The sequence below is a fragment of the Dichomitus squalens genome, assembly GCF_000275845.1.
Source record: "Dichomitus squalens LYAD-421 SS1 unplaced genomic scaffold DICSQscaffold_12, whole genome shotgun sequence".
NCBI classification, from domain to species: domain Eukaryota; kingdom Fungi; phylum Basidiomycota; class Agaricomycetes; order Polyporales; family Polyporaceae; genus Dichomitus; species Dichomitus squalens.
The window spans coordinates 241,256-268,888 of NW_006766894.1; the positions used below are offsets into that span (position 1 = coordinate 241,256).

Genomic DNA, 27,633 nt, shown 5'->3' on the forward strand with positions numbered 1-27,633 from the left:
AGGAAGAGGTGTACATCCGCGCTCAAAAATCCTGGCGCATGACGCACAAGCAGGAGGAGCGCAGAGACCTGGAGGCGGCACGCGCGGAGGCGGAGAGGAGGATGATCGGGAGCGCGCTCGAGAGAGAGGGAGGCGGCTGTGGTGCAACGGATAGCAATAACAAGTCAATGATCAGAATCAGCAGGGCAAGATGTATGCCTATCTACCATTGCCAGGATTCATCCGCGCAGATGCTCAACGGCCAGAATCCGTCAGGCGAGACGGAAGTTGGCCAGTTTCAGGCAGCGCTTGCGGATTCCGGACAGGGTAGGCCGGTTTCGGGCGCCGTGACCATGCCAGACCATTAGTTGCTGGTTTTGCTGATGTAGGGAGGTAGTGCCCTCAAAGTCGAGCACCATGTTTGGAAACTTTCCGCTGTCCTTTGGCGGTTGATCTATGCATTCACCCAGTGCGTTCTCCATACTATACAGTGCGTAATAATATACGAGGCCTGCAAGACTATGACGTCCCGCTGCACATTGTGCAAATCCAGCCGGCCATCCAGAATCCCCGTTCTAGCGTAGATCAACAATCGGGGGTTACTTGCTCTCCCTCGTTCGAAGATTGGCGGGCAGAAGTGGCATGAGAGCGTAGCAATGCTTCGGCCGTTGCAGACCTCGGCTTGATCGTGCATCGAACATCCTCAGGGTGACTGTATAAGACTCATGAGATGAGACCATCATTATCAGAATGCGCCTGGCACGTACGAAATGAAGCCATCTGTATGCCCCTGCTTGACCTCGATAGGTAGACCATCCTCTCCGAGCGGCGGGGTAATATCGAAGACGTGGATTGCGCAAGCAACGTTTATAAACAACGCGGATTCGGCAAAATAGCGTCCAGGACATATCCTGCAAAACAGCTGAGTCAATCAATCACAACATGGGACTACTACAGTCTGGTATATACGTGCCTACGACCATAACCGAAACTGAAAGCTGTCGGATCTTGCACTGTCGGATCCAACTTTCCGTTGCGAATGAATCGTTCTGGTCGGAAGACGTCTGGATCTTCATATGCCTCGGGATCGTGCATGCATGCCCTTGAAGAAAGGTCAGTGAAGATCAGGGATAGGAGTAAATATGTACTTGTGCATACCAAGTATTGGGTAACACCATCGTCCCAGCAGGGATGAAGTATCCGCGGAACTCGTCATCGGCGACGGTCGCATGTGGGACACCCATGGGCAGCACCGTATGCCACCGCATTGCTTCCTTGATAATTGCGTTGATATAGACCAGCGAATCCTTGTCGCTGAAATCTGGCAAACGATGGGGGCCGACGACTTCATCAAGCTCCGCATGTGCCTTCGCGAGCACCTCCGGATGGAGCGACACGCCGGAGAACACGGATAGCATCGTGGATAACACCTACAAGAGCAGGATTCAGCGAACAGATTGATTGAAGTACATGACCTATATACCGTGTCGATTCCAGCTGCGGAGAACAAGGCTTAGGATGGAGGCGAGTCTCACGGAAGAGATCATAGTCGCACCTTCAAAAGCCACGGCCCCGACATTCTTCACGATCTCTTCCTCTTCTGGGGATGAAATACCCATCTTGCTAAGCCTTTCGAGTGAATTCGCCACAATGGACTGTGTAGTCTCTCCACTGGCCTACGATGAGAAATCATGCGAGAGTCAAAGACCAATGGCAAATCAACATTGTGTTACATACCAGCTTGGCTTTGGCGCATTCGAATGGTGTGTTCTTGAGTCGGTCGCCTGCCGCTTTCCACTTCACCCATAGTCTCTGTGAGGCCGCGAACGGGAAAAAAGGGGGGATGTGCCGAAGGAAGGGTAGGAAATCGACCAAGAATCTCCCCGGGACCATGCCTTCTGCACGCCCCTCGTGCGCATCCTTCGCTATCTTCAAGTATGCGTCGTCTTTGCTCTGTACGGCAATGTCATACCCAATCTTCATGATGACTGATGCGAAATTGCTGCCCATGTCGGTGGATGAGCCAACGGAAGCAGTGACAATCATGGCAGACATAGACATACAGACGGATGATATCCCTCAGATCCGAGGGCCTTTCGCATAGCTCGTGCAAGAAAATGTGGGCGGCGGACTGCTGCGTCGTCTTGTATCCTTCCGTAGCCTCACGATGGAAGTACTGCCAGAGAGAGCGCCTGTGACGGCGCCACCGCTGACCATAGGGCATAAAGGCGAGGTTGAAACTTGCGCCAGATCTATCCAGCTATAGCGTCATCTGCGGCAGTAAATATGTAGCACAAGGGGACGCACAGTTCAATCATGGGTGACTGCACGCGGTCAGAGGTGTTTGCGGATCGCTTTTCGAGATAGTCATATATCGCCTGAGCACTCCCGAGCACTACGATGTGTTGTCCGAGAACGCGGAGATGAATAATGTCCCCTTCGACGACGCCGGTCAGAGCTCGCCGAGACTTCAATAGGCAGACTGTGGCTTACCTAACACGTGGCTGAGGTCCCGATAGACTATCCACGGTCTAACGCGCGGCATGTTGAACATATTGCCAAGAATTGGAAGAGTTTTCGGTCCAGGAGGCAGAGGGCGACCGAGAGTGCGGGCTCTCCTTTGTGCGATGGAGCGCACATAGAAGACAACGATGAGGGAGATAAACGTAGATGCAAGGGCAAAGTAAGTGATCTGAGACATCGTGGTTGCACTGGAGAGTGACCCAGCTGCAGTGGGCGGAGGCGTGAAAGGGTAATGGGGAACAACTAGATGTACCCCGGCAGACAAGATTGATATATCCAGCGGAATAGGTACATCAGGACCCCACTTGTTCCTGGGTGAGGTAATAAAGAATCCGTCGAGAAGCATAAGGTAATTGGCAGGATGATAGGTGGCTTACCGATGGGCTGGGATACCGGCTCTACGGGTGGTTGGCACGATGTTGGCTTGCAAGCAGCGTTCTATTGTTGCTACGTGCATCGACTTTGCTCTTGATATTGGAGAGTCCATTGGGTGCGCATATGGCCGACATCCGATCTGTGAGTCCGGCAGCTGCATTCTCGAAGTCAGCTGTTGACCATGCACGCAACGGGGTGTTTGATAGCTTTACGGCTGACTATGCCAATGACTTGAAATAGACTCTACGGCTGTCATTTGGTGCGAATGCAGGAAAGAAACTACTCAAATGCGGGGAGCATGTGGAAGAAGAAGGCGAACGTCGGAACCTAAGTACCAATACTCCCAGGCTGTAAGGCTTGAAGACAACCGACAGCGGGACCGCGTAATAATAAGGAAACACAAGATAGCACGTTTCAAAGTTTGGCAGCATCTAAACAGTCCTGCAGACGAAGATGAGCAGACGATTGACGGCGAAGAGGCCCGGGCCAAGACACACCATATGTCTTCGAACAATTGGAGACCTCAACTGAACTGTCGACGGACATTATGATGTGACCGTCCTCATCTGGCACTCCACATGGAGGCTCTCGTAGTTCTATGCTCGCTAGAGTCGACGAACAATGTATGGTCGCAATCCGCAAGGTCAAAGATAAAGAGAAGGCGAGCGTGAAGCGCCCGCGATGCCTGTCGCCAGCGCTCAACCCGCTCTCCCCAAATTCATCAGCTTCCACAACGCGCTCGGCCCCAGACATGTGCTCGGCTGGGTCAGACCCGGGTCAGACCCCTCCTTGACCCAGGTCAGACCCCTTGGGGTCAGACCCTGGGTCAAGCCAAGGCGACATCAACATCGGAGCTCCCGGGCACGTGAACCGCCGGGTCGGCCGGCCGTCCGCCACTCGCTGCTCGCTGCTCGAGCTCGGGCTCGCCTTCAGCGGCCACGAACCCGCCTTCTAATTGCCAAGTTCTTGCCAGTTCCAATTTTTCTTTCCAACTGTCCAATGTCTCGGCCATCCATAAGCGGGGGAGTGAAACCGATGGCCTTCAGGAACGCTGCGAGAGACTTGCCACAATGGAGATGGATGCCGACCCAGAGGAGCGTGTCTGGGAAACACCTCCAAAACCAGCGAGAACTCAGAGAGGTGCAAGGTGTAGCATAGTTAGCATATCCCGTCGTCATCGTGGCATCTGAGTCTTCATCTGCCTTCGCTCGAGGTGGGCAATTTCACCCTGCAAGGCGCCCTGCCCGCGCTCCCGGTAGTACGCGGTCGACTATTCTAAGTACGCGAGAGCCGACCATGCATCACGTGTTGACCCCTCGAAAAGGTCAGACCCCAAGTCAGACCCCAAGTCAGACCCCGGGGTCAAGCCGAGAGGGTCAAGGGGTCGAGTCTTGACCCGCACACCTCTGCTCGGCCCTACATAGGCCTGCGGCGCCCCAGTATCCAACTACGTATAACTCCGAGACCTGCATCGGTCTCGGCTGCCGCAACTTCTCCAGTCCTTGCCGCCGCTACTACGCAAAGGTCGGATGTCTGCTAAGTTATCCTCAGTGCCTTGCGTTTGTCTGAGTCTCCATCCCTCCACTCATGTCGACGCCTTCCGTCGGTGTCCGTGGCATGCCTTCACCATTCGTCGGCGATGTCTGTACTTTTTCTACACCTGTTGTTGTCTCGTTCCAGATGCACGCATCACCGCATGACAATACACAATATATCCAACTCTCCAGCCCCGAGCATCTCGAGTGCGCGACCTGCACTGCTCTGAGCGCGCGTACGACCGCGAAGACGAATGGTCGACACTGGAATCAGCAGCTTCCAGAATTCAGCTATGCAAAATTTTCGATTTGGGATGGACGATGAAGCTCCAATATACATCACGACGGCACAACGGCACCAGAGCCCCAGGGATATCATGCACCACTGACAACGAGCTGCACGCACACCGACATCAGATCATACTCCCTTTTTTGCGGAGCCAGGGCTCATGATGACGACTTGCACTGGTCGATCATGTACTGCGGGATGTCGAACTTGGCGCTCTCCGAGGGGAGCACGTTGAGCTGGAAGAGCAGACCAGCCGACTGCGAGGTTACACGGCGGGTTCGGTCAGCGCCTGGCCACTGGTATGCAGTATCTTGCAGAGGGAAGCAGCACTCACCATATGCCACTGGATGTGACAGTGGAAGGCCCAGAAGCCCGGGTTGTCGCCGGTGAACCGCAGGACGGCGTGCGTGTACGCGGGGATGACCAGCGTATCGCGCCTACATAGCACACACCAAGCAATCAGTACCGTGGTCTACCAAAATCTGACCAGGTGACAAGAGTTTCCGGAAGATGTGCACTCACAGCATAGGCAGCGTGTTGTTGATCGTCTGGCCCTGGAAGCGCCCGTCACCCTGGCCGACGATCCAGAACTTCTGGCCATGGAGGTGGAACGGGTGGTCGCCGTCGTCTAGATTGTCAATCACCATCTGGACGACATGCTGCTCGTCGACCGTCGTGATCAGCTGCGAGTCCGCGAAGGTCGCGGAGCCGTCTGTCGTCACGTTGCCCAGGTGCGAGAAGAGACTCGCAGTGCCTTGGAGTGGCTGCCAGGACTAAGACGAGACGAAGTCGTGAGTACGTATATGAGTGGAATTTGGTGAAGGGAGTGACGTACGGTACTGTTTATGAAGGCGAGGAACTTCGAGAGGTAGTCGGACCCGGTGTTCGCGTACTGCATGGAGATTGTGAAGTACACTTGGCTGTTGAGGGTCATGAGGCCACGCTGTTGTGATACCGCTATACGTCTCCCATATACTCACAAGGTAGCATCGGGCGCGGGACCACCACCGACGGGAGCAAGGTCGCTGGTGTCCAATTCGGAAGGCGAGCCATCCGGGAGGGCTGGCGGATTGTCCAGAAGGGAGAAGTCGGGCATGGTGTCGTTCGCGACCCCATAGCGGATAACCCCGCGGACCTCCGTCTGCGCGCCCGGGTTGTTGTACTACCACGAAAAAGGCACAATTCGCACACGAGACCCTCCCACGTCATAGATGCTGCAACTCACCGTGAACGCAGTTTGATCCAAATCAGCCCGGACCCAGTACGCGCCGGCAGTCTGGTTCGTCCTCAGCAGCACGCTATACCTCTGCGCAATCGCGACGGACACGCTCGACACCTCGAACGGCGTCACGGCGGTCCCGTCCGCCTCTATGACCGTCAGCGTGTGGTTGTCGACCGCGAACTGCATCGCGACGAACGAGCCCGTGTTCACCAGCCGCAGACGGTACGTCTTGTTCGGCTCGAGGGTCGCGTTCCAGAAAGACGCGTTCGGGGTGCTGGCAGAGGCGCCGTACTGCCCGATGCCGTTGATTGTGCCCCCGTCGGGGACGGGCTCGTTGCCGGGGGTGCCGTCGATGCCTCCTGGGGTGAAGTAGAACGCGAGGAGGTCAGGGGACCAGCCGTGGTAGAGGTCGGACATTTGGATGACGAGGTCGCCGTCGTAAGAGGGAACGGACTCGTTCTTTGCGTGGACGACGAACGCGCCGACGATCCCGTCAGTGTACTGCGTCATGTAGTCTACAATGAAGAGTATACGCTAAGGAATTGAGATTTGGGGAGAGCAGAGGGGAAACGACCTACGAGCGTGCCACCAGGTACTGCCCACGTAGCCGTCAAGCTAGGATATATTCAGACAGGCTTATGATTGCCCCGCGTTGGATACTCACGGTGAAGTTATAGACCATGGATTGACCGGGCGGGATACCGCACTGGGTAATTGCGTCGGTCCCATCGTAGAAGTTTGTGCCTCGCTGGAATAGGCCATGCCAGTGGATAGTCCTCATAATCGCATCAAATGTCAGGCTGGTATCGTATCGTATGTCCGAAAGTGCTCACGTGGCATTAGACATCTTATTCGTCACATTGACCACGACGCGGTCGCCGGTGTTCACCTCGATGGTCGGCCCGGGAAACTGGCCGTTCACAACGAGCATGCGCTTTTCTACACCATCCGGGAAACCCGTGCGCTCTTCTACCACGAAGTCGTACGTGCGCGTTGTCGGGGGATCGTTGAGCAATGTCGCAGACAAGAAGGCCGCGCTCGAGTCGGGGGAAGTGACTACCGCCAGGCTTCCCGTGCCATTGGCCGAGGAAGAGTTCGAAGAGGAGTGGTGGTGCTTCGATCCGAGACCAAGCCCTAGTCCGAGAGCGAGCGCGAGGACGACGACGGTTGTCGCTACAGCAGCTCCAATGATAAGAGGGCGGCGCGTGCCAGTGCTGGCCGCCTTTGCGGGACCAGACTTTTCGCTCGCCAGGTTATCGCCCGAGTCAGTCTTGGACATGTTGGAGTGTGGCTCGGAGTCGAAGGAGCGAGCGGGATCCTCGGAGGTCCATTGACGCTAAGAACGTTCATAAATGCTATCGGGTGCCCAATTTGACAGAACGCAGGGCGTCGGGACGAGTAATGCAGCGTCGAGCACGTTGATCAAGGCACAAAAGGCATCTCGGGACAACATTTTGACAGAGATGAGGAGGAAGCATGTGGGAGGAGAAAGCGAAGCTCCAATGATAGGGACGAACGTGCCATCGCCCGGCCAGCTCTATGGCCAGGCCACTGATATGCCGAACCTTGGGTCTCGTGAACGTATGATGTGGGAATGACAAGCTGTACGTGGAAACCGGCTAGGCCATCTCACTACCAGTGGTGTGGATATGAGCTTATATGGCTGTCAGAACAAACCTAGGCGACACGTTGTTTTGGTTGAGGACGACTTTGGGCCTGCTTTTACGACAGCAATCTCGTGAGCGTCTATATTGCCAAAGGAGGTGTCCGAGGGCTCCATCGAAACACAGCCACTACATCGAGGATCTGTGTCGACTTTCTTCACTGCGGACTGCCATGAATTGAATCCCATCCAGGATAGATGAGTACCCTACCCTCACACTGATCCCTCAGATCAACCGAACAGTGCGCTATGCGCTTAGAAGCCCACTCTCGGACCACATCAATGCATTGATTGTCCGCCTCTGGAATCGTGCGACATGAGCGGCCCCGCTCGGATGTCCCAAAGCTATCCAATGATCACTGCACCTGGGCTCCTCTTGCTCCTGCTCCTCATTCATCTATCTGCAGTCCTTCATCCTTGGAGAAGGCATGCACTCATGGCCTTCCTCTTCCTCCTAGACAGAAACCTTGGAATCATGCTTCGGAATCTATAGCCTACCGTGAAGCAGGTACGAGAACCTTAGCCATGCCATCGTCAGTCATAGTTTCATCTTTCTCCTCACGAGCTTCTGATTGGAGACTTCGAAAGGGACACCATCCTTTCCCGGGGCCCGCTTACTTCTCCGGCGCCTTCTGTTCTCGACTGACATAACACTCGCCGTCGTCTGGGGCCTTAAGTCGAGTGTGACGAATTGCGTTGCAATCCGTATTTCCCCCTGTTCATGCCACTCGCACTCAGCTGGGATACGTACTAGCTTGACTGGCGCGTGTCGCCATCGAAATTATACGCGGCGCATCGTCCCGGAAGGCGGGCCTAGGTTTGGGCTCGAAGACGCGTTGTCAATCTTGATGAGTGCGCGTCCAATAAGAGTACTTACGATGTATACCATGCTGGCGACACGGCCGACCCCGTGTCTACCTTTCGGATCGCTAGAGCTGGTTTTTCTTCTATGTTACGTCACATTCGTACGCTGTGGAGTCGAAGTACTCTGCGAACGTAAGAACACTCGAATTTTTGTCGTGATCTAACCGGATAGTACAGTCTCGTATTCAATACCTTTGCGATCCCACACGCGTAAAGTCAACCGTTCCTGCTGTCCCACGAAGCGTTCATCCAGAACAAGAACGTTTGGCTTCCTCGGCTTCGCCTCGGCTGCAATTTGGAATGGTGCGTCGATTGGCCAAATGTGGTGTCGCACCGCACCAGGGCAAGCGGTATTGAGGTGAGTTCACGAACCTGGAGCCATCTTTATTGAATGTTAAAACCACAAAGGTCGCCAGACGTGACCACTATACATATTTTCAACGTCCTCCTCAACGACCACGTCAGCAAGGGGCACAACCCTCAGGTCCATTGCGTGGGTGGTGTCCCGTATGCGGTCGATAGGATCGATAACCGTTCGTAATGGCATCCACGTCCAGGGAACGCTGTTTACTAAGTCAGTCCGTCAGCGAGATGACCTTGCGAGTGTGTGCTTGTGCTTGCACTCTTCTGAACTTCCTGCACGCTCTATAAAGACTGCAGTTCCCCAGGTCGCACCGCAGTATCAGTGTAGTTCCCCCCACCTATGGAGAGCCACACTCACTCGACTCTCGCCGCTGCGGCTGTTTTGGGGATCGTCTCCCTACTCTTCTTGTACATACGCTCCCTCGCTCAATGGCGTGCGCGTACTCGGGGCCTACCATTTCCTCCAGGTCCGAAGCCTCTGCCAATCGTCGGGAATCTGTTTGATATGCCCAAGAGTTATCCCTGGGTAGCGTATCGCGATCTATGTGCGCAATACGGTGAGTACTACCTGTGCAGAACGTCCTTCAGTCTATCTTATATCGTCCGTATGCTCCTAGGTGACATCGTGCACCTGCGGAGCTTCGGAAAATCCACCGTCGTCCTCGGAAGCGCGGAAGTTGTGCAAGAGTACCTTGGAAAGAGGGCTGCGAATACGTCGGACCGAGACCGATCCCCGATGATTGAACTGTGAGATTGCACTGTGCAGTTCCACAAACGCGGCGGTCTGATTAGCGGTATACAGGACCGGACAAAGCGCTAGCTTCGCACAGATGCCCTACGGGGAGAAGTGGCGTCGTCACAAACGCGCCTTCTGGCAATGTTTCTATCCAGAGGCGATCGTCGACTACCAGCCTATCCAACGCGCAAGTGCACATAGGTTCCTAGAGAGGGTGTTGGATGACCCTAGCCGGCTCGTGAAGCTCATTCGCTTGTACGCACCGCATCTCAACTACGTACTGCTCAGGCCGAATGCTCATGCTCCGACGTCATTATAGCGGCTTTGCATCCAGTATTCTGAAGGTTGCGTACGGTATCAAGGCCAAGGACGAGACCGACCCGTTTATCAGTATAGTTGAAGCGGGGCACGAAGGGGTGGTGGACGGCTTGCCCTCTGGCAGATTCCTTGTCGAATATCTGCCTTTCCTACGCCATGTTCAGCCTTGGATCCCGTTTTCACGATCGCCGAAACTGTGGGCCAAATGGCAGGCCGCGGGCCGCAGGATGACGGAAACACCTTATGTATTTACAAAGGCACAGCTGGTCAGTTGCTCTCCCGGTCTCCAAGTCAGCGCCCCTGATCATGACTGTCCAATCCGGCTGTAGGAACAAGGAAACGCGTCACAATCAATCATAGCGAAGCTAATCTCGAGGCTCTCTCAATCTGAAGAGATGAGTCCGCAGGACGAGGAGACTACAATGAATGTAGGCATGGTCGCGTTTGAAGGTATTCGCCTTTTCACTTCTCAGATCGGACATTTATGGCTGATTAGAACAACCCCGTCAGCTAGTACCGATACAGTGCGTGTAGTATCTACGTGCTTAAGCGACCGCTGCTGAGATGAGATCACCAGGTCTATTCTACGCTACAGTCCGTCTTCCTGGCCATGTCCCTCTACCCCGATGTCTTGCGGAAAGCCCACGCCGAGCTTGATGCCGTTGTCGGTCCGCACCGTCTCCCGGAATTCGGCGACAGGAGTTCTCTGGTCTACATCAACGCCATCATTAGGGAAGCTATGCGGTGGCACGTCGTTCTTCCTCTGGGCGTGCCTCATGCAACCACGGAAGACGACGAGCTGAACGGTTACTTCATCCCTGCTGGCACCCTGCTCTTGCCTGCGACCTGGTACGCTCAGCTTCACAGTGCAGATATGTACATCTCAGGTTCAGAGGCTAAAAGAGTGGATAGGGCTTGCATGCAAGATCCCGCTGTGTTCGAGGATCCCGATCAATTTCGCCCTGAGCGATTCATCCGCGATGGAAAGCTGGATCTGACCGTTCGCGACCCGACGACGTTCATATTCGGCTATGGTAGACGGTAAGTCCACTACGTCGTCGGATTGGATTGAATCCGTGGTTCAATTCCCCATGTAGGATTTGCCCTGGCCGTCACTTTGGAGAAGCCGCGCTATTCATCAATGTCGCATCAGCCCTGCACGTCTTCGACATCACCCCGCCGCTAGGAGCTGATGGAAAACCAATTAAGGTCGAATACAGCATGACCGATGGGTTCAACTCGTACGCGTCTCGTTTGAGATTACTGTGCGCGTTTATGAACGGAAGGTTTCCAGGTATCCCGAGGATATGCGCTGCACTGTTCGGCCCAGGTCCGCGGCCGCAGAGGCACTCATACGCTCCTATGCTTCCGAGGCCCGCGCTACGATGGACGAGTGACCAAATAGATATGGCTGCCTTGGCTGTTGCATCGACGAAATGCGGAGTGTTTAGGTACTGAAAATGTATGTAGGTTGCAGCCTCAGTATCCAGTGGCAGTTGCGGGTAAGGTAGTAGATGGCCGTCAGCTGGATCAATCTTCGTGTACTTCTACTTACCTAAACATGTTATCATCACACTAAGCTGCGACAGGGCCCTTGACGAGAGGTAGAGCTCTCAGCTACCCTAGACCCCCTAGAATGATCGTATCGTCCGCAAGACGGTGTCCAATTGTCGGATGTCATGACCTCGAACCGTTCTTCGAAGCGCGTGATACCACGAGGTGTTAAGTCTCCTCTATACCGGGCAACCTACGGGAAGTAAGCACTTATGTGGTATTGAAGACGACGTAGGTGTATAGTGCACTGCACTGCGTCCTCACGCACGTCCTGATTGTTGAATTGCTGTCATCTCCGATAGTGAGCGCGCGAGAACGGCAGTCTGAATGGCACGGACATCGTGAAGATGTGGGAGAGGCGTCGAAGTTGTCAGTCGAAGTTGCACAAGATGCTAGGTGCTTCCTTGAATGGCATGGCCGATGTTGCAGTGCAACGGACACTGGACAGGACGATCTGGCCGTTCAGCGCTCGCACGCCCGTGATCTGTACTGCGCATTTGTCTACGACTCCCTTGCACGGGCAATGCAGACCGCGATGCTGGAGTAATCAATTGTCATTAGCTCCGCATATTCCCATCTGACTACAAGCGTAGGTACGTGCTCAGCACTAGTGCTAACATCGGCCATCCTGACACAGAGAACAGCCTGGCGCGCGCGAAGGGTCTGGACGATGTGGGCGGGGATCTGCATAGTTCTGGATGGAGCCCCCAGGCGTCGCCTGCGGTGTCGGCGTGTCTTGATTGCAAAAAGAGGCTGGATTGCGAGCATTGTGTACGCACAAATGTACGTCTCGTTAATAACTCAGCTCAGAGCGAGGTCTGACCATGATGCAATTGGACGAAGTTCGAGGTCGAGGTTTAAACGTTTAAGACGGCTCAACGGAGTCGTAGCGGAGAAGAACTGGGATAGATGAGTGTGAAGCTATCGGAGCTTGAATACCCGAGGAGCAGTGCTACAGTAGCTCCCAGGTTTGACCTCCGCCTTTGAAGTTGAAAGCCAGCCGAAACGAGAGAACAGCAACGAGGCCGCCCGCATCTGCCACCAAGCTCTCACACTGCCTACCAACGGCGGCGACGCTCGTCCTCTCACTCTCTCCTTTCCTTTCCTTCAACCACCAGGAAGCTCCTTTACCACTGCGGGGGAGCACCTCGGTGCTGTAACTCGCTCTCATCATGGCTCACCGACAGTCCACGCTGCTCCAACAGCTTGAGTCCGTTACGGACCTTGCAACGCTCTCGCCCATCTCGGAGGACATCATCGTCTCCTGCATCCGAGAACGGTTCATGACAGACAACATCTACACTAACATCGGCACCAATGCTCTCGTCGCAGTAAACCCGCACAAGTATGTTGCCAGTAATTCCGACGCGGTCCTCCACAAGTATGCGGCCGAGTACCGCGATACCTCGCCCGACAAAGTCCGCCTCCCGCCCCACATCTTCCAGCTCGCCAACAATGCCTACTACCACATGCGAAGGACGCAGCAGGACCAGTCGGTCATCTTCACGTACGTGTTTTCCATAATTCTGTCTCCCCAATCCCCGTGTCCGTAAATTCCGACCTCTCCGGTGGCGAAGGTGTGTCTTGTCATGACGCGAGCCGCTTTCGGAGAGGCATGGACCTGCACTACCCTTGTACGGCGTTCCTCCACAGTGCGGGGATTGGCCTGAACCGTGGCAAAAGGCGTGTGTATCAGAAATGCTCCGTGCGTCAGCCAGGGGTCTAATCATAGACAAGTATTCCTTGGGATCCGCACGATATCCTTGCATCGGTAATCTCGGAGTTAGTTCGCACGACTTACGCTTCTTGTACACAGTGGTGAGACGGGTAGTGGCAAGTCCGAGAATCGTAGACTGGCCATCAAGACGCTTCTCGAGCTCAGCGTCAGCCAGCCTGGGAAGAAGGGCTCGAAGCTCGGCAACCAGGTCCCTGCCGCCGAGTTTGTCTTGGAGACGTTCGGTAACTCCCGCACGCTCTTCAATCCCAATGCCTCTCATTTTGGCAAGTACACCGAGCTCCAGTTCACGGAACGTGGGCGGATATGCGGTGTCAAGACCCTCGACTATTACCTCGAGCGTAGTCGCGTATCCGGCGCGCCATCCGGCGAGCGCAACTTTCACATCTTCTACTATCTGATCGCAGGTGCGTCGGCGGAGGAGCGTACGCACATGCACCTCTCGGACAGGACGCAGTATCGGTACCTGGGAGCACGTGTACCCGCAGGAGGCCGTGGGCCGAACCAGGCTCAGAATGAGGACGCCGTTCGATTCGAGCAGTTAAAGGTCGCACTCAAGAATGTCGGCTTCTCGAAGAGGCATGTTGCCCAGACATGTCAGCTCATCGCCGCTATCCTTCATCTCGGTAACCTCGAGTTCACCATCGACCGTTCTCGTAACGAAGATGCTGCCGTTGTTCGGAACTTGGATGTCCTGGAGATCGTCTCAGAGTTCTTGGGTGTTCAGCCTAGTGCTCTGGAGGCAGCTTTGTCTTACAAGACGAAGCTCGTCAAGAAGGAGCTGTGCACGGTCTTCCTTGACCCCGATGGTGCTTCCGACAACAGGGACGAGCTTGCCCGCATGCTCTACTCTCTCCTCTTCGCCTGGCTGAACGAGCACATCAATCAGCGCCTCTGCCGTGACGACTTCACGACCTTCATCGGCCTCTTTGATCTCCCTGGCCCGCAGAATATGACGAGCCGTCCCAACTCCCTCGACCAGTTCTGCATCAACTTTGCGAACGAGCGCCTCATCAACTTCATGCAGAAGCGCCTTTTCGAGTCGCACGTTCAGGAGTACAACAACGAGGGTATCTCGCGCTTCGTCCCTCACGTTCCCTACTTCGACAATTCCGAATGCATCCGCTTACTCCAGAACCGCCCTGGTGGCCTCATCCACATCATGGACGATCAGGCTCGTAGGATGCCACGCAAGACCGACCACACGATGGTCGAGGCGATTACCAAGCGTTGGGCCAACCACTCCTCGTTCAAGTCCGGCGGAATGGATCGCTCTGGCTTCCCCACGTTCACCATCAACCACTACAGTGGACCTGTCACATACTCCGCGCAGAACTTCCTCGAGAAGAACCTGGATGCGATTAACCCCGATTTTGTCTCCCTCCTCCGGGGTACGACCGCCGGCACGTCGGATGCCCCCGCGGCCGACGGCTCTGGTTCTATGAACCCCTTCGTTCGTGGTTTGTTCTCTGGGAAGGCGATTGCTACCCAGGCGCATCCTCGCAACGAGGACACCATTGTCTCCGCTCAACAGCCCGTCAAGCCGATGCGTGCCCCATCGACTCGCCGCAAGAACACCATCAAGCGGATGCCGACGCTGAAGGAGGGCGAGATCGAGGAGAAGGACGAGGATGAAGGCCCCGCCTCGGGCGGCGCACCTTGCGTCGCAGGCGAGTTCAGGCAAGCCCTGGACGTGCTGTTCGAGACGCTCGAGGACACGCAGTCGTGGTACATCTTCTGCATCAACCCGAACGACTCGCAGTTGCCGAACCAGCTTGAGGGCCGATCGGTGAAAGCGCAGGTGCGGAGCGTTGGACTGTCGGAGATCGCGCGCCGGAATGTGAACGTCTTCGAGGCGATGATGACCCCCGACGAGTATGTGCAGCGGTACCAGTCCCTGCTCACTTCGTTGGGAGTTACAGAGGGCGACTCGCGCGCTAAGGTCGAGCAGAGTAGGAATGCACTGGGTCTGCAGGAGCGTGACGTCGTTCTCGGGATGTCTATGGTAGGTTACATGTACTATTCCATGGAGTGTTGGCTTATCTCTTCACAGGTCTTCTTGTCCCAAGCCGCATTCCGCCGTCTCGAGGACGATCTACGATCTAAGGATACCGAGGAGCAGAAGCGTAACCGCATCCGGGATGCGGAGGCGGAGGCTGGTCTTGACCCTCGCGGGTTGAGCGACCCTTATGCACCCTATCAGGTGCCTGGTGCGGACACGTCCCCGTATGCCGGCGACTACGGCGACCCCTTCAATTCGTCCAACCAACAGCTGCCTCTCGTTGCCAACGCCTCTCCTTTCCAACGCGCCGACATGTATGATGATTATGACGAGCGCAAGTCCTTGCGTAGCGACGACTTCGACGGCCGCAGCGCTTACACGAGTCATCGCGATGACGGCTCCGTCTCCAACTTCGGGACGGAGTCTTACGCACCCTCGCGGAACATGTTCCAGAACGCCGACGCGAAAGGTCTCCTCGACAAGGAAGCGATTGCTGGCGAGGTTCAGGAGGGCGAGACTGCCGAGGTTCTCAAGGAGTCGTCGGCCCGCCGACGCTGGGTGGCGCTGTGCTGGATGCTCACCTTCTGGTGTCCCACTTTCTTGCTCAGGTACGTCGGACGAATGAAGCGTCTGGACGTCCAGCAGGCGTGGCGAGAGAAGCTTGCCCTTAACATGATCATCTGGTTTGTCTGTGCCTGCGCCGTCTTCGTCATCGTCTTCATTTCGCCCATCATCTGTCCCACGGAGCACGTCTTCAACACCGCGGAGTTGAATGGTCACTCCTTCAAGAACAGCCCGAACAACGTCTATGTCGCGATCCGTGGTGAGGTGTTCGACTTGACCGGCATCGCGGCGAACCATGAGCGTACCGTCAGCGTGGTTCCTTCGAAGTCCATCCTGAACTATGGGGGCACTCAGGCCGATGATCTCTTCCCCGTCCAGGTTTGTCTCTGTTCGACATCAGACGTGCATGTAGCTGACCGTGTTCCCAGGTCAGCGCTCTGTGCAACGGTATCTCTGGTTCGGTTAACCCGTACGTCGTATTGACAACCAAGAACGATACGGATCAGAACGCCCAGTACCACGACTTCCGCTCCTGGACGAACGACCCTCGTCCGGATTGGTACTTTGAGCAAATGACCATGCTGCGTTGGAACTACCGAGTCGGCTTTGTCGGCTACAGCCCGAAGCAGATCAAGTCTATGGCCTCCACCGGCAGCTCCGTCGCGATATACAAAGGACTTGTTTACGACTTCACGACCTACATCAGCAATCCTCCGGCTATCGCTACTCTGCCCAACAACGCCGTAGCTCCTGGTAACATCGACACGAAGTTCATGCACCAATCCATCGTGGACGTGTTCCAGCGCAATGCAGGCGGCGATGTCACGAAGGCGATCGACCGTCTTAATCTGGACTCAGCCACTTTGGACCGGCAGCGCGTCTGCATGCGGAACCTATTCCTCCTCGGAAAGGTCGACAACCGTAACTCGCCTCAGTGTCTTTTTGCAACGTACATCCTGCTCGCCTTGTCGATCATGATGGTTAGCGTCATTGGGTTCAAGTTCATCGCGTCCGTCAACTTCAGTGCAGCCCGTGCGCCCGAGGATCACGACAAGTTCGTCATCTGCCAGGTGCCGTGTTACACGGAGGGCCATGCTTCGCTCAAGAAGACGATCGACTCGCTCGCGCAGATGAAGTACGACGACAAGCGCAAACTGCTGTTCATCATCTGTGATGGTATGGTCGTCGGTTCAGGTAACGACATGCCCACTCCTCGTATAGTACTGGATGTCCTCGGCGCGAACCCCAACGTCGACGCCGAGCCGCTCAGCTTCCTCTCCCTCGGTGAGGGTGCCAAGCAACACAACATGGGCAAGGTCTTCTCTGGTCTGTACGAAATTGCCGGTCACGTCGTACCGTATCTCGTGGTTGTCAAGTGCGGCAAGCCTGGCGAGAAGTCACGCCCTGGCAATCGTGGTAAGCGTGACTCCCAGATGGTCCTCATGCACTTCCTGAACAAGGTATGTGGCCGCTTTCTCTGTATGAGCGGCTTGCTTGCTGAACTTCTACCAGGTCCACTTCAACGCCCCGATGAACCCCCTGGAGCTTGAGATGTACCATCAAATCAAGAACGTCATCGGTGTCAACCCGACCTTCTACGAGTACGTCTTCACGATTGATGCCGATACTACTGTCCACCCTCTATCCTTGAACCGTCTGGTCTCCGCGTAAGTCGACTGTTCCTACAAAATATCCCATATGCTCACCCTTAACCAGTATGGTTCACGACAAGAAGCTGCTCGGCGTCTGTGGTGAAACGGAACTCGCTAATGCGAAGCAGTCAATCGTCACGATGATGCAGGTCTACGAGTACTTCATCTCGCACCACATGGCCAAGGCGTTTGAATCCTTGTTCGGTTCGGTGACCTGTTTGCCTGGTTGTTTCACCCTGTATCGTCTGCGTACCCCCGACACCCACAAGCCGCTCCTCATTAGCAACCAGGTCATTGGGGACTACTCGGAGAATCGTGTCGATACCCTGCACATGAAGAACCTGCTCCATCTTGGTGAAGATCGTTACTTGACGACCTTGCTACTCAAGCACTTCTCGAACTTCAAGACACAGTTTGTTCGGGATGCACATGCGTATACCGTCGCTCCTGATGACTGGAAGGTTTTGCTGTCCCAGCGTCGGCGTTGGATCAACTCTACGGTGCACAACTTGGCCGAGCTCATCTTCTTGGATCAGCTTTGCGGTTTCTGCTGTTTCTCCATGCGCTTCGTCGTCATGATCGATCTCCTTTCTACGATCATTGCGCCGGTAACTGTCGCTTACGTACGTATATTCTGTGACGTTCTCCTGCAGCCTATGCCTGACTTCTTCGATAGATTGTGTACCTCATCTACCTTGCGGCCGGCGAACACGCCCAGATCCCTATACTGTCGATCGTCCTGATCGCTGCGGTCTACGGTTTGCAGGCGTTGGTGTTCATCCTTCGTCGCAAATGGGATATGATTGGTTGGATGGTCTTCTATATCCTGGCCATCCCGATATTTTCGTTCTTCCTTCCCCTCTACTCGTTCTGGCGCATGGATGACTTCTCCTGGGGTCAGACTCGTGTCGTCCTGGGAGAGGCGGGCAAGAAGATGATCGTCCACGTAAGTGTTCTGCCTTTTCGGAACTGGCATGCGATGTCTGACTGTCGTCTACAGGACGAGGGCAAGTTTGACCCCCGTTCCATTCCCCTCAAGTCTTGGAATGACTACGTGCGTATATTGTCACTGGTGTCATGCGTTTCTCCACTTACGTCTGTCTATAGGAGAACGAACTTTGGGACAAGGAATCGAACCACAGCATTGGTTCTTGGGTACCTCCAACTAAGATGCACAACGATGGCTATGCTGAATCGCAGACCGCATCGATATATGGTCGCGAGACCTTCTACGAGCCAGCCATGTCCCGCGCGTTTTCGCCGGCACCATCGCAGATGCAGATGCACATGATGTATCCCCCACCCGGATACCAGTCCGGGCGCAACACCCCGCTATCGCAGGTGATCACACCAGGCGTGCTCCACCAGCCTACGCCTTCTCGGCCTGCCACGGGTTACCTTGATGTCCAAATCCCGGCAACAAGGAGTCCAGAAGATCAGGACTTCTTCGACGGGCCGTCAGATGCTGCGATAGAGGCCGCTGTCGAGGAACATCTGCGCCATGCCGACTTGACGACCGTCACCAAAAGGGAGATCCGCCGACGTCTAGAGGAGCAGTTTGGTCAAGACCTCTCCTCACGCAAGCGGGTCATCAACGACGCCATCGACCGTGTGCTACTTGCCCGCGCCGGTTGATTGATTCATGACATCGTTGCATCTGGTTCACGTCTTGCAATTCGGACGCTTATTGACGCTGCAGTTACGTCTACGCTCTACGCATCGGTACACTTTATTTTTCCCTTTCACCGTCCTTTCCGTTTCCTTATATAGGATCAACATTCAGTATGGACAACTCGGACTTTCGTCGTCGTCGTCATATGGCACTCGCTCGTACAGTAACCTCTCATCACCATTAGCATCACCCACCCACAGTCATGTATTTTGCTATATCCTATCGTAGTAGAACATGTTTTCGTCGTACTCCCGATGCGAACTTTCTTTGATTCATCCTGTCCGCGTGGTTCAGTCCCTTCGCGGCGTCGGCTAGAGCTAAGACGGTGGCGTATGCGGGCTTTCATGCAACACCAACTCCCCAATTGAAGTCGAGAGTTTCGTGCTTGAGCGGCTCGACTGTTCTGATCAGGAAGGTGAGTAGAGGTTGCGCAGGCACGATTGTGCCGACGATTGTCGCCGCGGCAAAGTTAATTATGGATGTCGATGGTGCCACAGGCAAACGTATTCTGGCTGGGCTGTACGACCATCGGCTATGCACGAACGTGTGGACCTATATTCAACGATGCCCGGAAACCCGTTTGAGCGCTCCATCGGCAGGCCTGACTAAACGATCGAGACTGCTAGTAAATGGACGGCAAGTACGACGGTGACGATAATTTCCGGGTGCTTCGTACTGGATGTCGCTGACAGTAATGGGTCACCAGCGGCGATATGCCTGCATGCCCTGGCCCCTTCCCTTCAGACAAACGGGCGCAGCAGCGCATTTGCCGCCCGCATGACTCAGCGGGGGGCGGTTGAACACGCAAACGTGTCCGTTAGAGCGGCAGCAGGCTGTCGGGGCGCTCGCGCCCAGGTCTGGAGACCATAAGGTTCGTCTGCGGCAGTGGCGCAGGGATGGAGATGACACGGGGTGGGAGCGGGAATTTGTAAGTGGGACGATGATGTCGGGCCCTCGCCGGGGCGGCCATCGAGACGGGGGAGATTGGGGGGCGCTCCTCGAACCTTGGATGTGCGAGGAAGCAGGCAGTGGGTAGCGAGGTTGAACCCGCCCCGATTGCTTCCCCTACGGATTGCCACGATTTCGGTGATTGGCGCATTCGGTCGAGGCTGACGATGCCGTCCGATATGCGGGTATACGTACCTGCCCTGGATATGTGTGTGCTTCCACGGTAGGCGTTCCCCTGTTTTCGGCCAGAGAAGTCGATGAGAAGGAGGGCAACCGCGCCCCCGTTTGTCCCATTTTTCGAAGACCTTTGTTCGTAAAAAGCCACGCTATCACGAATAGTTAGCCTCGCGCCTCTCCTTTTCGTCAACTTTTCTCTGGTCGAAAACGTCGGAAGGCCTGCCGTGTTGGTATCCAAGGAGGAACGGCATGCTTCTCGCTGGGAAAACCAAACAGGCGAACGGTGAAGTGCGCTTTATTTGTGACGACGCTCGGGGTCGAGTCGAGATAGGGTATACCAGCGAGTTGCTCCAGAATCTACCAGAGACCCTGCCCAACAATCACAGTATCCAATGTCTGATTGTTCTACGAAGCACCGTTCAGGGTTGTCGCGAGCCTTCTGCGTGTTCAGGGCACTGTCGCCACTCACCAATAACATGTGAATGCAGAGTCGCTTCCGTGCTGCGTCCGAAAATGCGTTGGGGAGCACTGCTTCATCGCCCACGTTGATCTGTTGGGGCAGAAACTGTGATGAGGGTGCGTATGTCGAGCCAGATTAGCGCAGGGATAAGCAAAACCGTCGGATGCCTGGGGCCCGAGAGTAAGAGAGATTCACGTACCGTCGAGCCAGGAGGACAACATAGGGGACGACTGCGGAATGCCTGTGGGTGGGACGTCATCGCATGGCGGATTTTATCAGATGGACGAGAGGCGACTGCCGCGCCGTTCTTCCGCCCTTGTAGACGAGTCTACTAAATATGCATTTGTGTGCCTGCCTCAGTCGGCGCGAGCGTACGTCGAGCTGAGACGGACATTAGCGTGTGGCAGCTTTCCATGCTGTACTCGTAGTGGGCGATACGCCCCGCCGATCGTCACGGGAATACATCATAACGATCGTACGATGCCATAGAGCCGTACTCGTATGCGGTACATATACAACCGTGACAACGCACCTACACCGAAGCCTGCGATACGCGTGCGCAGCTGCCTCCGTGAAGTGGACCACCGGGGCTTGTCGCTTGGCCGCTCTCACTGATCGGACTCCGTGCGCCTTCCAACCCGCGAATCATAGCATTTCGGAGCGCCGCTAACTGCAACACAACGAGCCCGAGCATGACGGAGGGGATACTGCGTCTGCACCTTTAATCATTAGATGTTGCAATGCCGTCCACAGCAGAAGCTAAGAGCACTGCGACGGCCCCCTTGTGAAGCGTAGCACGCGAAAAAGGTTGTCGGCATGGCAGTTCCGTTACTGTACTGATCAGACGCGAACATCGCAGCGGCCTACTCGGTACGGGATTCGGATAATACAGCTTGGACAGATCACAATGAAGACGGGGCCATCTGCTATGTTGCTTGAGTGACGACTACGATTGTGTATCGATGAGAGCTCGGTGCGCCAAGGAATGAGCCAAGAAGAGGTACATCCTGTATCGAATGGCGGACACGACTCACAGAAGCCGATTGACGGGGTGCGTCGTGGAGTAAGCAGAAGGAAGGTTTACCGATTCTGTAGTCCGAACATCGCGGAAATCCCGCAGGTGGGCGGCTTAACTCGCTTAGATATCCGCGCACACTTTTGTTCCCACCAAACCCTCCTCCGGCATGGATGTTACATAGCCATTACTTGCTTCATCCTATCGCAAGGCTTACTTTGTCGACAAGTACGTTCGTCGCAGTCAGCGCCCGAGTTAGCAATGGATCGAGTCCGATAGTCGCCGTCCGTGGATTCGGGCATGCCTTGTTGCGATCTCTGTCGCCGGCCATCGCAGGTTTAGGGACAGAGTATCGCTGTCGATGGTAAGTGATTGGTTTCAGAGGAATGCACAAATACTTGGTTTCTCACCCGGAGATGCAGATCCGCAGTTCCGTAGGGTGAAGATGGATGCCGTGCGATAGCAGCGGTGAGGTTGGTGAACACGAAATCGCTGACGACTAAGCGGAGTCAGCAGCACCGCTGCTTATCACATGCGCTCAGGGTCTCGTTCAGAAAGACGAATTGCGTAAAAGGGCCGGGGTCGGCTGGTAGATCTGATCTGGATTGGCGAGGCGCTGCAACGCCAACCCTTGGCCGTGGTCGGTCAAGATCGCAATCGTAACCAAACGCGTCAGCACCACTGCCGGACATGAACCCAATCGTGCTCATACATTCCGGCGGTTCCAGCCTGCGTCCTCGAGCGCCGATATCATATATTACCCGCCCCGCTCCCGAATGAACCCAGTTTGTTTTCTTCCCTTCCCCCTCCCTCCATGGCCGCCGACCAAGCTCGACTCGACCCTGTCCAGCTCGAGGACATCGAGGGACACGACCGTGTTCCTGAATTGCTCGGTACCACCCACATAGCTGCCGCATATGGCAATGCCGCCTATCATAACCATATCCACCCCCACCCTTCCTCTGACGACGTCCCCAGTGAAACTTCGCATCCCGAGTACCATGGTGCTCCGCTCACCCGGCAGCAGTCCACCAGCTCGCACGTCAGCATAGACCGCTTCGACCCGGAGGGTGTCGCCCAGCTCCGTCGCACGCTCTCAAGACAGTCACAGACACATGCGGAGCCCCACATCGATTCAGAGAAACCTTCGCGGGGATTTGGAACGCAGCAGAGCACCAATTCTGTCCTGACCGAGGACACACTGGCGTCGCCGGACGGTCCCTTTGATTTCGAGAAGACGCTCCGTGGTCTTCTCAGAAAGTGCGTACACGTTCTGGGCCGACCTTTCCGTTGCTTTCTAAGGAGCGCAGCAGTACTAATACGCTCACTCCTGCAGGATCGACGACTCGGACATCAAGCGGAGGGAGCTCGGAGTTGCCTTCAAAGATCTTCGAGTTGTTGGCGTCGGGGCCGCGTCCAGCTATCAGTCGACATTCGGGTCAACAGTCAACCCACTCAATGCGATCCGTGAGCTACGGGATGCGTTGCATCCTGCTACCCGGGATATCCTCAGCGGATTCGAGGGCGTTGTGCGACCTGGAGAGATGTTGCGTAAGTGTTCATTTACAGTTCATGTGGCGCGCTGCGCTAGCGTTTGTCAGGGGCGTATCAGACCACTCGCATTGCTGCGTCCACGCGAGCGGTTGTTTCCATTGGCTCGCATACACTGCGGTTATTACAAGAGGCCCTCAAACTCCTACCAGCGCTTTATCATGACGCATGCTGACTTCCGATGTTCCACCGGACAGTCGTTCTCGGGCGCCCCGGTGCAGGATGCAGTACGCTCCTCAAAACTCTCGCTAACGAGCGTGACGAGTTCCACGGTGTCCACGGAAGTGTGTGGTACGACTCGCTCACTCCAGAAGAGATCGAGAAGAGCTACCGCGGAGACGTCCAGTATTGCCCGGAGGACGATGTGCACTTCGCGACGCTCACCGTCGACCAGACGCTTCGCTTTGCCGCCACCACCCGGACGCCCCACACGCGCTTCGACAACCTGCCTCGAGAGGAACATGTAGCGCACATTGTCGAGACGATCGAGACCGTCTTCGGTCTACGGCACGTGAAGAACACGCTTGTCGGGGACGCGTCTATCCGCGGTGTCTCTGGCGGTGAGAAGAAGCGTGTCTCGATCGGCGAGGCGTTGGTCGCTCGTTCCCTCCTGAACTCATGGGACAATTCCACGCGTGGTCTTGAGTATGTCCCGTCATCCCAGCCGCTATTTCGTGCGATCTGACCCGCTACTTTTCAGTGCTTCGACCGCCCTCGAGTTCGTGGAAGCTCTCCGGATAGCCACTGACGTCTTCCGTCAGTCGACCATCGTTGCGATCTACCAGGCCGGGGAGCAGCTCTACGAGCACTTCGACAAGGTCTGCGTGATCTACGAGGGCCGGCAGGTGTACATGGGCCCTGCAAATCAGGCGCGCCAGTACTTCATTGACATGGGTTTCGAGCCCGCCAACCGTCAGACGACTGCTGACTTCCTCGTTGCCGGTGAGTCTACATGCCTTATCGTCGCTCAGGGCCTTTGCTCACCGTCCCCGCAGTCACCGATCCCAACGGACGCATCGTGCGCGAGGGCTACGAGCACCGCGTCCCTCGCACGGCCGACGAGTTTGCCGAGCACTTCCGCAAGTCGCAGCTCGGGCGCGGCAACAGCGAGGACGTCGACGCGTACGTCGCCGAGTACACCGGGAAGCCGGAGCGCGTCGCGCACTACAAGTCGAGCGCGAAGCTCGAGTACGCGCGTCACACGCGCCCGGGCAGCCCGTACATCGCGTCGATCCCGATGCAGGCGCGCGCGCTCATGCGCCGCCGCGTGCAGATCCTCGGCGGCGGGATCGCCGCGCAGGTCGTGCAGATTGTCTCGTTCGTGCTCCAGGCGGTCATCGTCGGCACGACGTTCCTGCGGCTCAAGGCGAACACGTCCGCGTACTTCTCAAGGGGTGGTGTGCTGTTCTTCTCGCTGATGTTCGCGGCGCTGTCGACGATGGCGGAGATCCCGGCGCTGTTCGCGCAGCGGCCGATCGTCCACCGGCAGTCGAGGGCGGCGATGTACCACCCGTTCGTGGAGGGCCTCGCGCTCACGCTCGTGGACGTGCCCATTACGTTCGTCACGCAGTCCGTGTTCGCTATTGTGCTCTATTTCTTGGTCGGGTTGCAGCAACAGGCCGACAAGTTTTTGTAAGTCTCTCTTGACTGGTGGCCGGGGAATATATGCTGACGATGCATCTGCAGCATTTTCTTGCTATTCACCTTCGCTGCGACAATCACGATGAAGAGCTGGTTCCGCATGATCGCTGCGGCATTCAAGAGCCCCGCGCCTGCTACGACCGTCGCCGGTTTCAGCACTTTCATTCTGGTTCTCTACACCGGTTATTCGCTGCCCCAACCGTATATGATTGGAGCGTTGAAGTGGATCACTTGGATCAACGTGGGTCATCGTTCGCTGCGCGGAAGAGAAAAACATGACTAACGGTCCAACCCGCGTTGCAGCCTATTCACTACGGCTTCGAGGGCCTGATCACGAACGAGTTCCACGGCCTCGACGGGACCTGCGCCAACCTCGTCCCACAGGGCCCTGGGTACGAGAACGTCGCGCTCGCAAACCAAGTCTGCACGACCGTCGGCTCTACGCCTGGTTCCTTGATTGTCAGAGGCGACGCCTACGTCCAGGCGTCGTTCGACTACAGCTACAGCCACATCTGGCGCAACTTCGGCATCATCTGCGCGTTCGGCCTCTTCTTCATCTGCGTCCTGCTCTACCTGTACGAGGTCAACCAGACATTGGAGGGCCAGTCGACTGTGACCCTCTTCAAGCGTGGCTCAAAGTCCGACGTCGTGCGTGCCGCTGAGCAGGATACGGCGTCCGACGAGGAGAAGGGTCGCGGTCGCGGGGCTCCTGCGCATCCGGACGAGGCGGACAACGGCCTGCACGGCGCAGACCTCAAGGACGCTATGCCGGAAGTTCATGAGACGTTCTCGTTCCACCATCTCAATTACACTGTGCCCGTTGGTGGAGGCAAGACGAGGCAGCTGCTGGACGATGTTTCCGGATACGCTCCTCCCGGCAGGCTGACGGCGCTGATGGGCGAGTCCGGCGCCGGAAAGACTACCTTGCTCAATGTCCTCGCCGAGCGGACTACGAGCGGTGTCGTGACCGGAAACCGCTACATGAACGGCCACCCTCTCCCTCCGGACTTCCAGGCGCACACCGGCTATTGTCAGCAGATGGACACACACTTGCCTAGCGCTACCGTACGCGAGGCGCTTCTGTTTTCCGCACAGCTCCGTCAGCCTCCCGAGGTCCCGCTCGAAGAGAAGAAGGCTTATGTGGAGAAGGTCCTTGGCCTGTGCGGCCTCGCGGCGTACGGTGACGCTATCGTCGGTTCGCTCGGGGTCGAGCACCGCAAGCGTACCACCATCGCTGTCGAACTCGTCGCGAAGCCGTCTCTCATCTTCTTGGACGAGCCGACCTCCGGTCTTGACTCGCAGAGTGCCTGGGCGATCGTCAGCTTCCTTCGTGACCTCGCCGACAGCGGCCAGGCGATCATCTGCACCATCCACCAGCCGTCCGCCGAGCTGTTCCAGGTGTTCGACCGTCTCCTGCTCCTCCGCAAGGGCGGCCAGACCGTCTACTTTGGCGACATCGGTCCACGGTCCACGACGATGATCGAGTACTTCGAGCGCAACGGCGCACGCAAGTGCTCCGATACCGAGAACCCGGCAGAGTACATCCTCGAGGCTATTGGTGCTGGAGCAACGGCGACTACCGATGTTGATTGGCACGATACCTGGCTCAAGTCGCCCGAGTCGGAGAAGGTGCAGGCCGAGCTCGAGCGCATCCACACCGAGGGCCGCCAGAAGCCCCCAGTGCAGGCGCGCCTGAAGAAGGAGTACCCGACTGCGTGGACCTACCAGTTGGTGCTGCTGCTCAAGCGCAACGGCGAAGCGTACTGGCGTGACCCGGTCTACCTCATCGCGAAGCTCGCGCTCAACGTCGGTTCCGCGCTCCTCATCGGCTTCACGTTCTTCAAGGCCAAGACGACCATCCAGGGCAGCCAGAACCATCTCTTCTCGATCTTCATGTCCTTGATACTGTCTGTCCCCCTCTCGAACCAGCTTCAGGTGCCCTTCATCGACATCCGCAAGATCTACGAAGTGCGCGAGCAGCACAGCCGGATGTACAGCTGGACCGCACTCGTGACATCTCAAATCCTAATCGAGGTCCCATGGAACATGCTGGGCACGTCGCTGTACTTCCTCTGCTGGTACTGGACCGTCGGCTTCCCCACAGATCGGGCAGGCTTCACCTACCTCTTCATGGGAGTCATCTTCCCGCTCTACTATACTACTATCGGCCAGGCCGTCGCTGCGATGGCGCCCTCTGCCGAGATCGCAGCCCTTCTTTTCTCGTTCCTCTTCTCTTTCGTGCTTACTTTGTACGTCCCCCTTCCATTTTTATCTATGTGGTTATTGCTGACGCTCTCATCGCAGCAACGGTGTCTTGCAACCATTCAGGCTGCTCGGCTGGTGGAAGTGGATGTATCACCTGTCGCCGTTCACGTACCTTGTGGAGGGTCTTCTGGGTCAGGCACTGGGTCATCTGCCCATCCACTGCTCGGACATCGAACTCGTACAGATCACGCCGCCCTCCGGGCAGACTTGCCAGCAATACATGGGTCCGTACATCTCGGCGAACGGCGGGTACATCACGAACCCGAACGCGACCGACAGCTGCAGTTTCTGCCAGTTCGATTCCACGGACGGCTTCCTCGAGGGCAATTTCAACGTCTACTACTCGCATCATTGGCGTAACCTCGGTATCTTCCTTGCTTTCATTTGCTTCAACGTGAGTTTGCATTCTCCTATTCAAGTGCAGCCATGGGAGCTGACCGTGTCCACCTAGGTCTTCGCTATCTACCTGTTTACATTCATCTTCCGGATACGCAAGGGTGCTATCTTCACTCGCAGGAAATAAGTCTAGA

The 27,633-nt window shown here is 56.1% G+C and overlaps 5 protein-coding genes across 5 annotated transcripts; 3 read left to right on the forward strand and 2 right to left on the reverse strand.

Moving 5' to 3' along the window:
• Nucleotides 1–564: 564 nt before the first annotated feature.
• Nucleotides 565–2,680, reverse strand: DICSQDRAFT_169752 (cytochrome P450; the record flags this gene model as incomplete). Its single annotated transcript, XM_007365374.1, has 10 exons — nt 565–691; nt 747–901; nt 949–1,081; nt 1,138–1,409; nt 1,463–1,476; nt 1,535–1,655; nt 1,717–1,981; nt 2,043–2,231; nt 2,287–2,416; nt 2,473–2,680. 10 exons carry the CDS (start codon nt 2,678–2,680, stop codon nt 565–567), a joined length of 1,614 nt encoding a protein of 537 aa, XP_007365436.1.
• A 2,028-nt stretch (nt 2,681–4,708) lies between these two features.
• Nucleotides 4,709–7,361, reverse strand: Dslcc6 (multicopper oxidase). The gene is made up of 9 exons (XM_007365375.1): nt 6,757–7,361; nt 6,588–6,699; nt 6,502–6,538; nt 5,927–6,438; nt 5,682–5,863; nt 5,537–5,621; nt 5,224–5,474; nt 5,036–5,138; nt 4,709–4,958 (listed from the first exon to the last, which is right to left on the reverse strand). The coding sequence occupies exons 1-9, from the start codon at nt 7,200–7,202 to the stop codon at nt 4,860–4,862; spliced, it is 1,827 nt and encodes a 608-aa protein (XP_007365437.1). The 5' UTR covers nt 7,203–7,361; the 3' UTR covers nt 4,709–4,859.
• A 1,957-nt stretch (nt 7,362–9,318) lies between these two features.
• DICSQDRAFT_59580 (cytochrome P450) lies at nt 9,319–11,264 on the forward strand (the record flags this gene model as incomplete). The annotated part of the gene is made up of 9 exons (XM_007365376.1): nt 9,319–9,370; nt 9,431–9,560; nt 9,616–9,804; nt 9,869–10,133; nt 10,197–10,317; nt 10,437–10,733; nt 10,794–10,908; nt 10,965–11,108; nt 11,162–11,264. 9 exons carry the CDS (start codon nt 9,319–9,321, stop codon nt 11,262–11,264), a joined length of 1,416 nt encoding a protein of 471 aa, XP_007365438.1.
• A 1,213-nt stretch (nt 11,265–12,477) lies between these two features.
• On the forward strand, nt 12,478–19,321 carry DICSQDRAFT_136260 (glycosyltransferase family 2 protein). Its single transcript, XM_007365377.1, has 9 exons — nt 12,478–12,928; nt 13,238–15,161; nt 15,210–16,100; nt 16,151–17,182; nt 17,235–17,389; nt 17,439–17,997; nt 18,051–18,320; nt 18,375–18,428; nt 18,482–19,321. The coding sequence occupies exons 1-9, from the start codon at nt 12,594–12,596 to the stop codon at nt 19,007–19,009; spliced, it is 5,748 nt and encodes a 1,915-aa protein (XP_007365439.1). The 5' UTR covers nt 12,478–12,593; the 3' UTR covers nt 19,010–19,321.
• A 3,139-nt stretch (nt 19,322–22,460) lies between these two features.
• DICSQDRAFT_59582 (pleiotropic drug resistance ABC transporter) lies at nt 22,461–27,626 on the forward strand (the record flags this gene model as incomplete). The annotated part of the gene is made up of 9 exons (XM_007365378.1): nt 22,461–22,906; nt 22,983–23,197; nt 23,395–23,842; nt 23,898–24,139; nt 24,193–24,829; nt 24,884–25,079; nt 25,142–27,087; nt 27,143–27,497; nt 27,555–27,626. The coding sequence occupies 9 exons, from the start codon at nt 22,461–22,463 to the stop codon at nt 27,624–27,626; spliced, it is 4,557 nt and encodes a 1,518-aa protein (XP_007365440.1).
• Nucleotides 27,627–27,633: the final 7 nt, after the last annotated feature.

Bases quoted from the DNA above. Each gene is read 5' to 3' on its own strand.
- DICSQDRAFT_136260 (XM_007365377.1), top strand. From the start codon at position 12,594: ATGGCTCACCGACAGTCCACGCTGCTCCAACAGCTTGAGTCCGTTACG. The intron at 12,929-13,237 runs GTACGTGTTTTC...TCTTGTACACAG, and splicing joins GACCAGTCGGTCATCTTCAC to TGGTGAGACGGGTAGTGGCA. The intron at 16,101-16,150 runs GTTTGTCTCTGT...CCGTGTTCCCAG, and splicing joins ATGATCTCTTCCCCGTCCAG to GTCAGCGCTCTGTGCAACGG.
- Dslcc6 (XM_007365375.1), bottom strand. From the start codon at position 7,202: ATGTCCAAGACTGACTCGGGCGATAACCTGGCGAGCGAAAAGTCTGGT. The intron at 6,439-6,501 runs GTAGGTCGTTTC...TCTTCATTGTAG, and splicing joins CAGTACCTGGTGGCACGCTC to ACTACATGACGCAGTACACT. The intron at 5,475-5,536 runs GTACGTCACTCC...GTCTCGTCTTAG, and splicing joins TCGCCTTCATAAACAGTACC to TCCTGGCAGCCACTCCAAGG.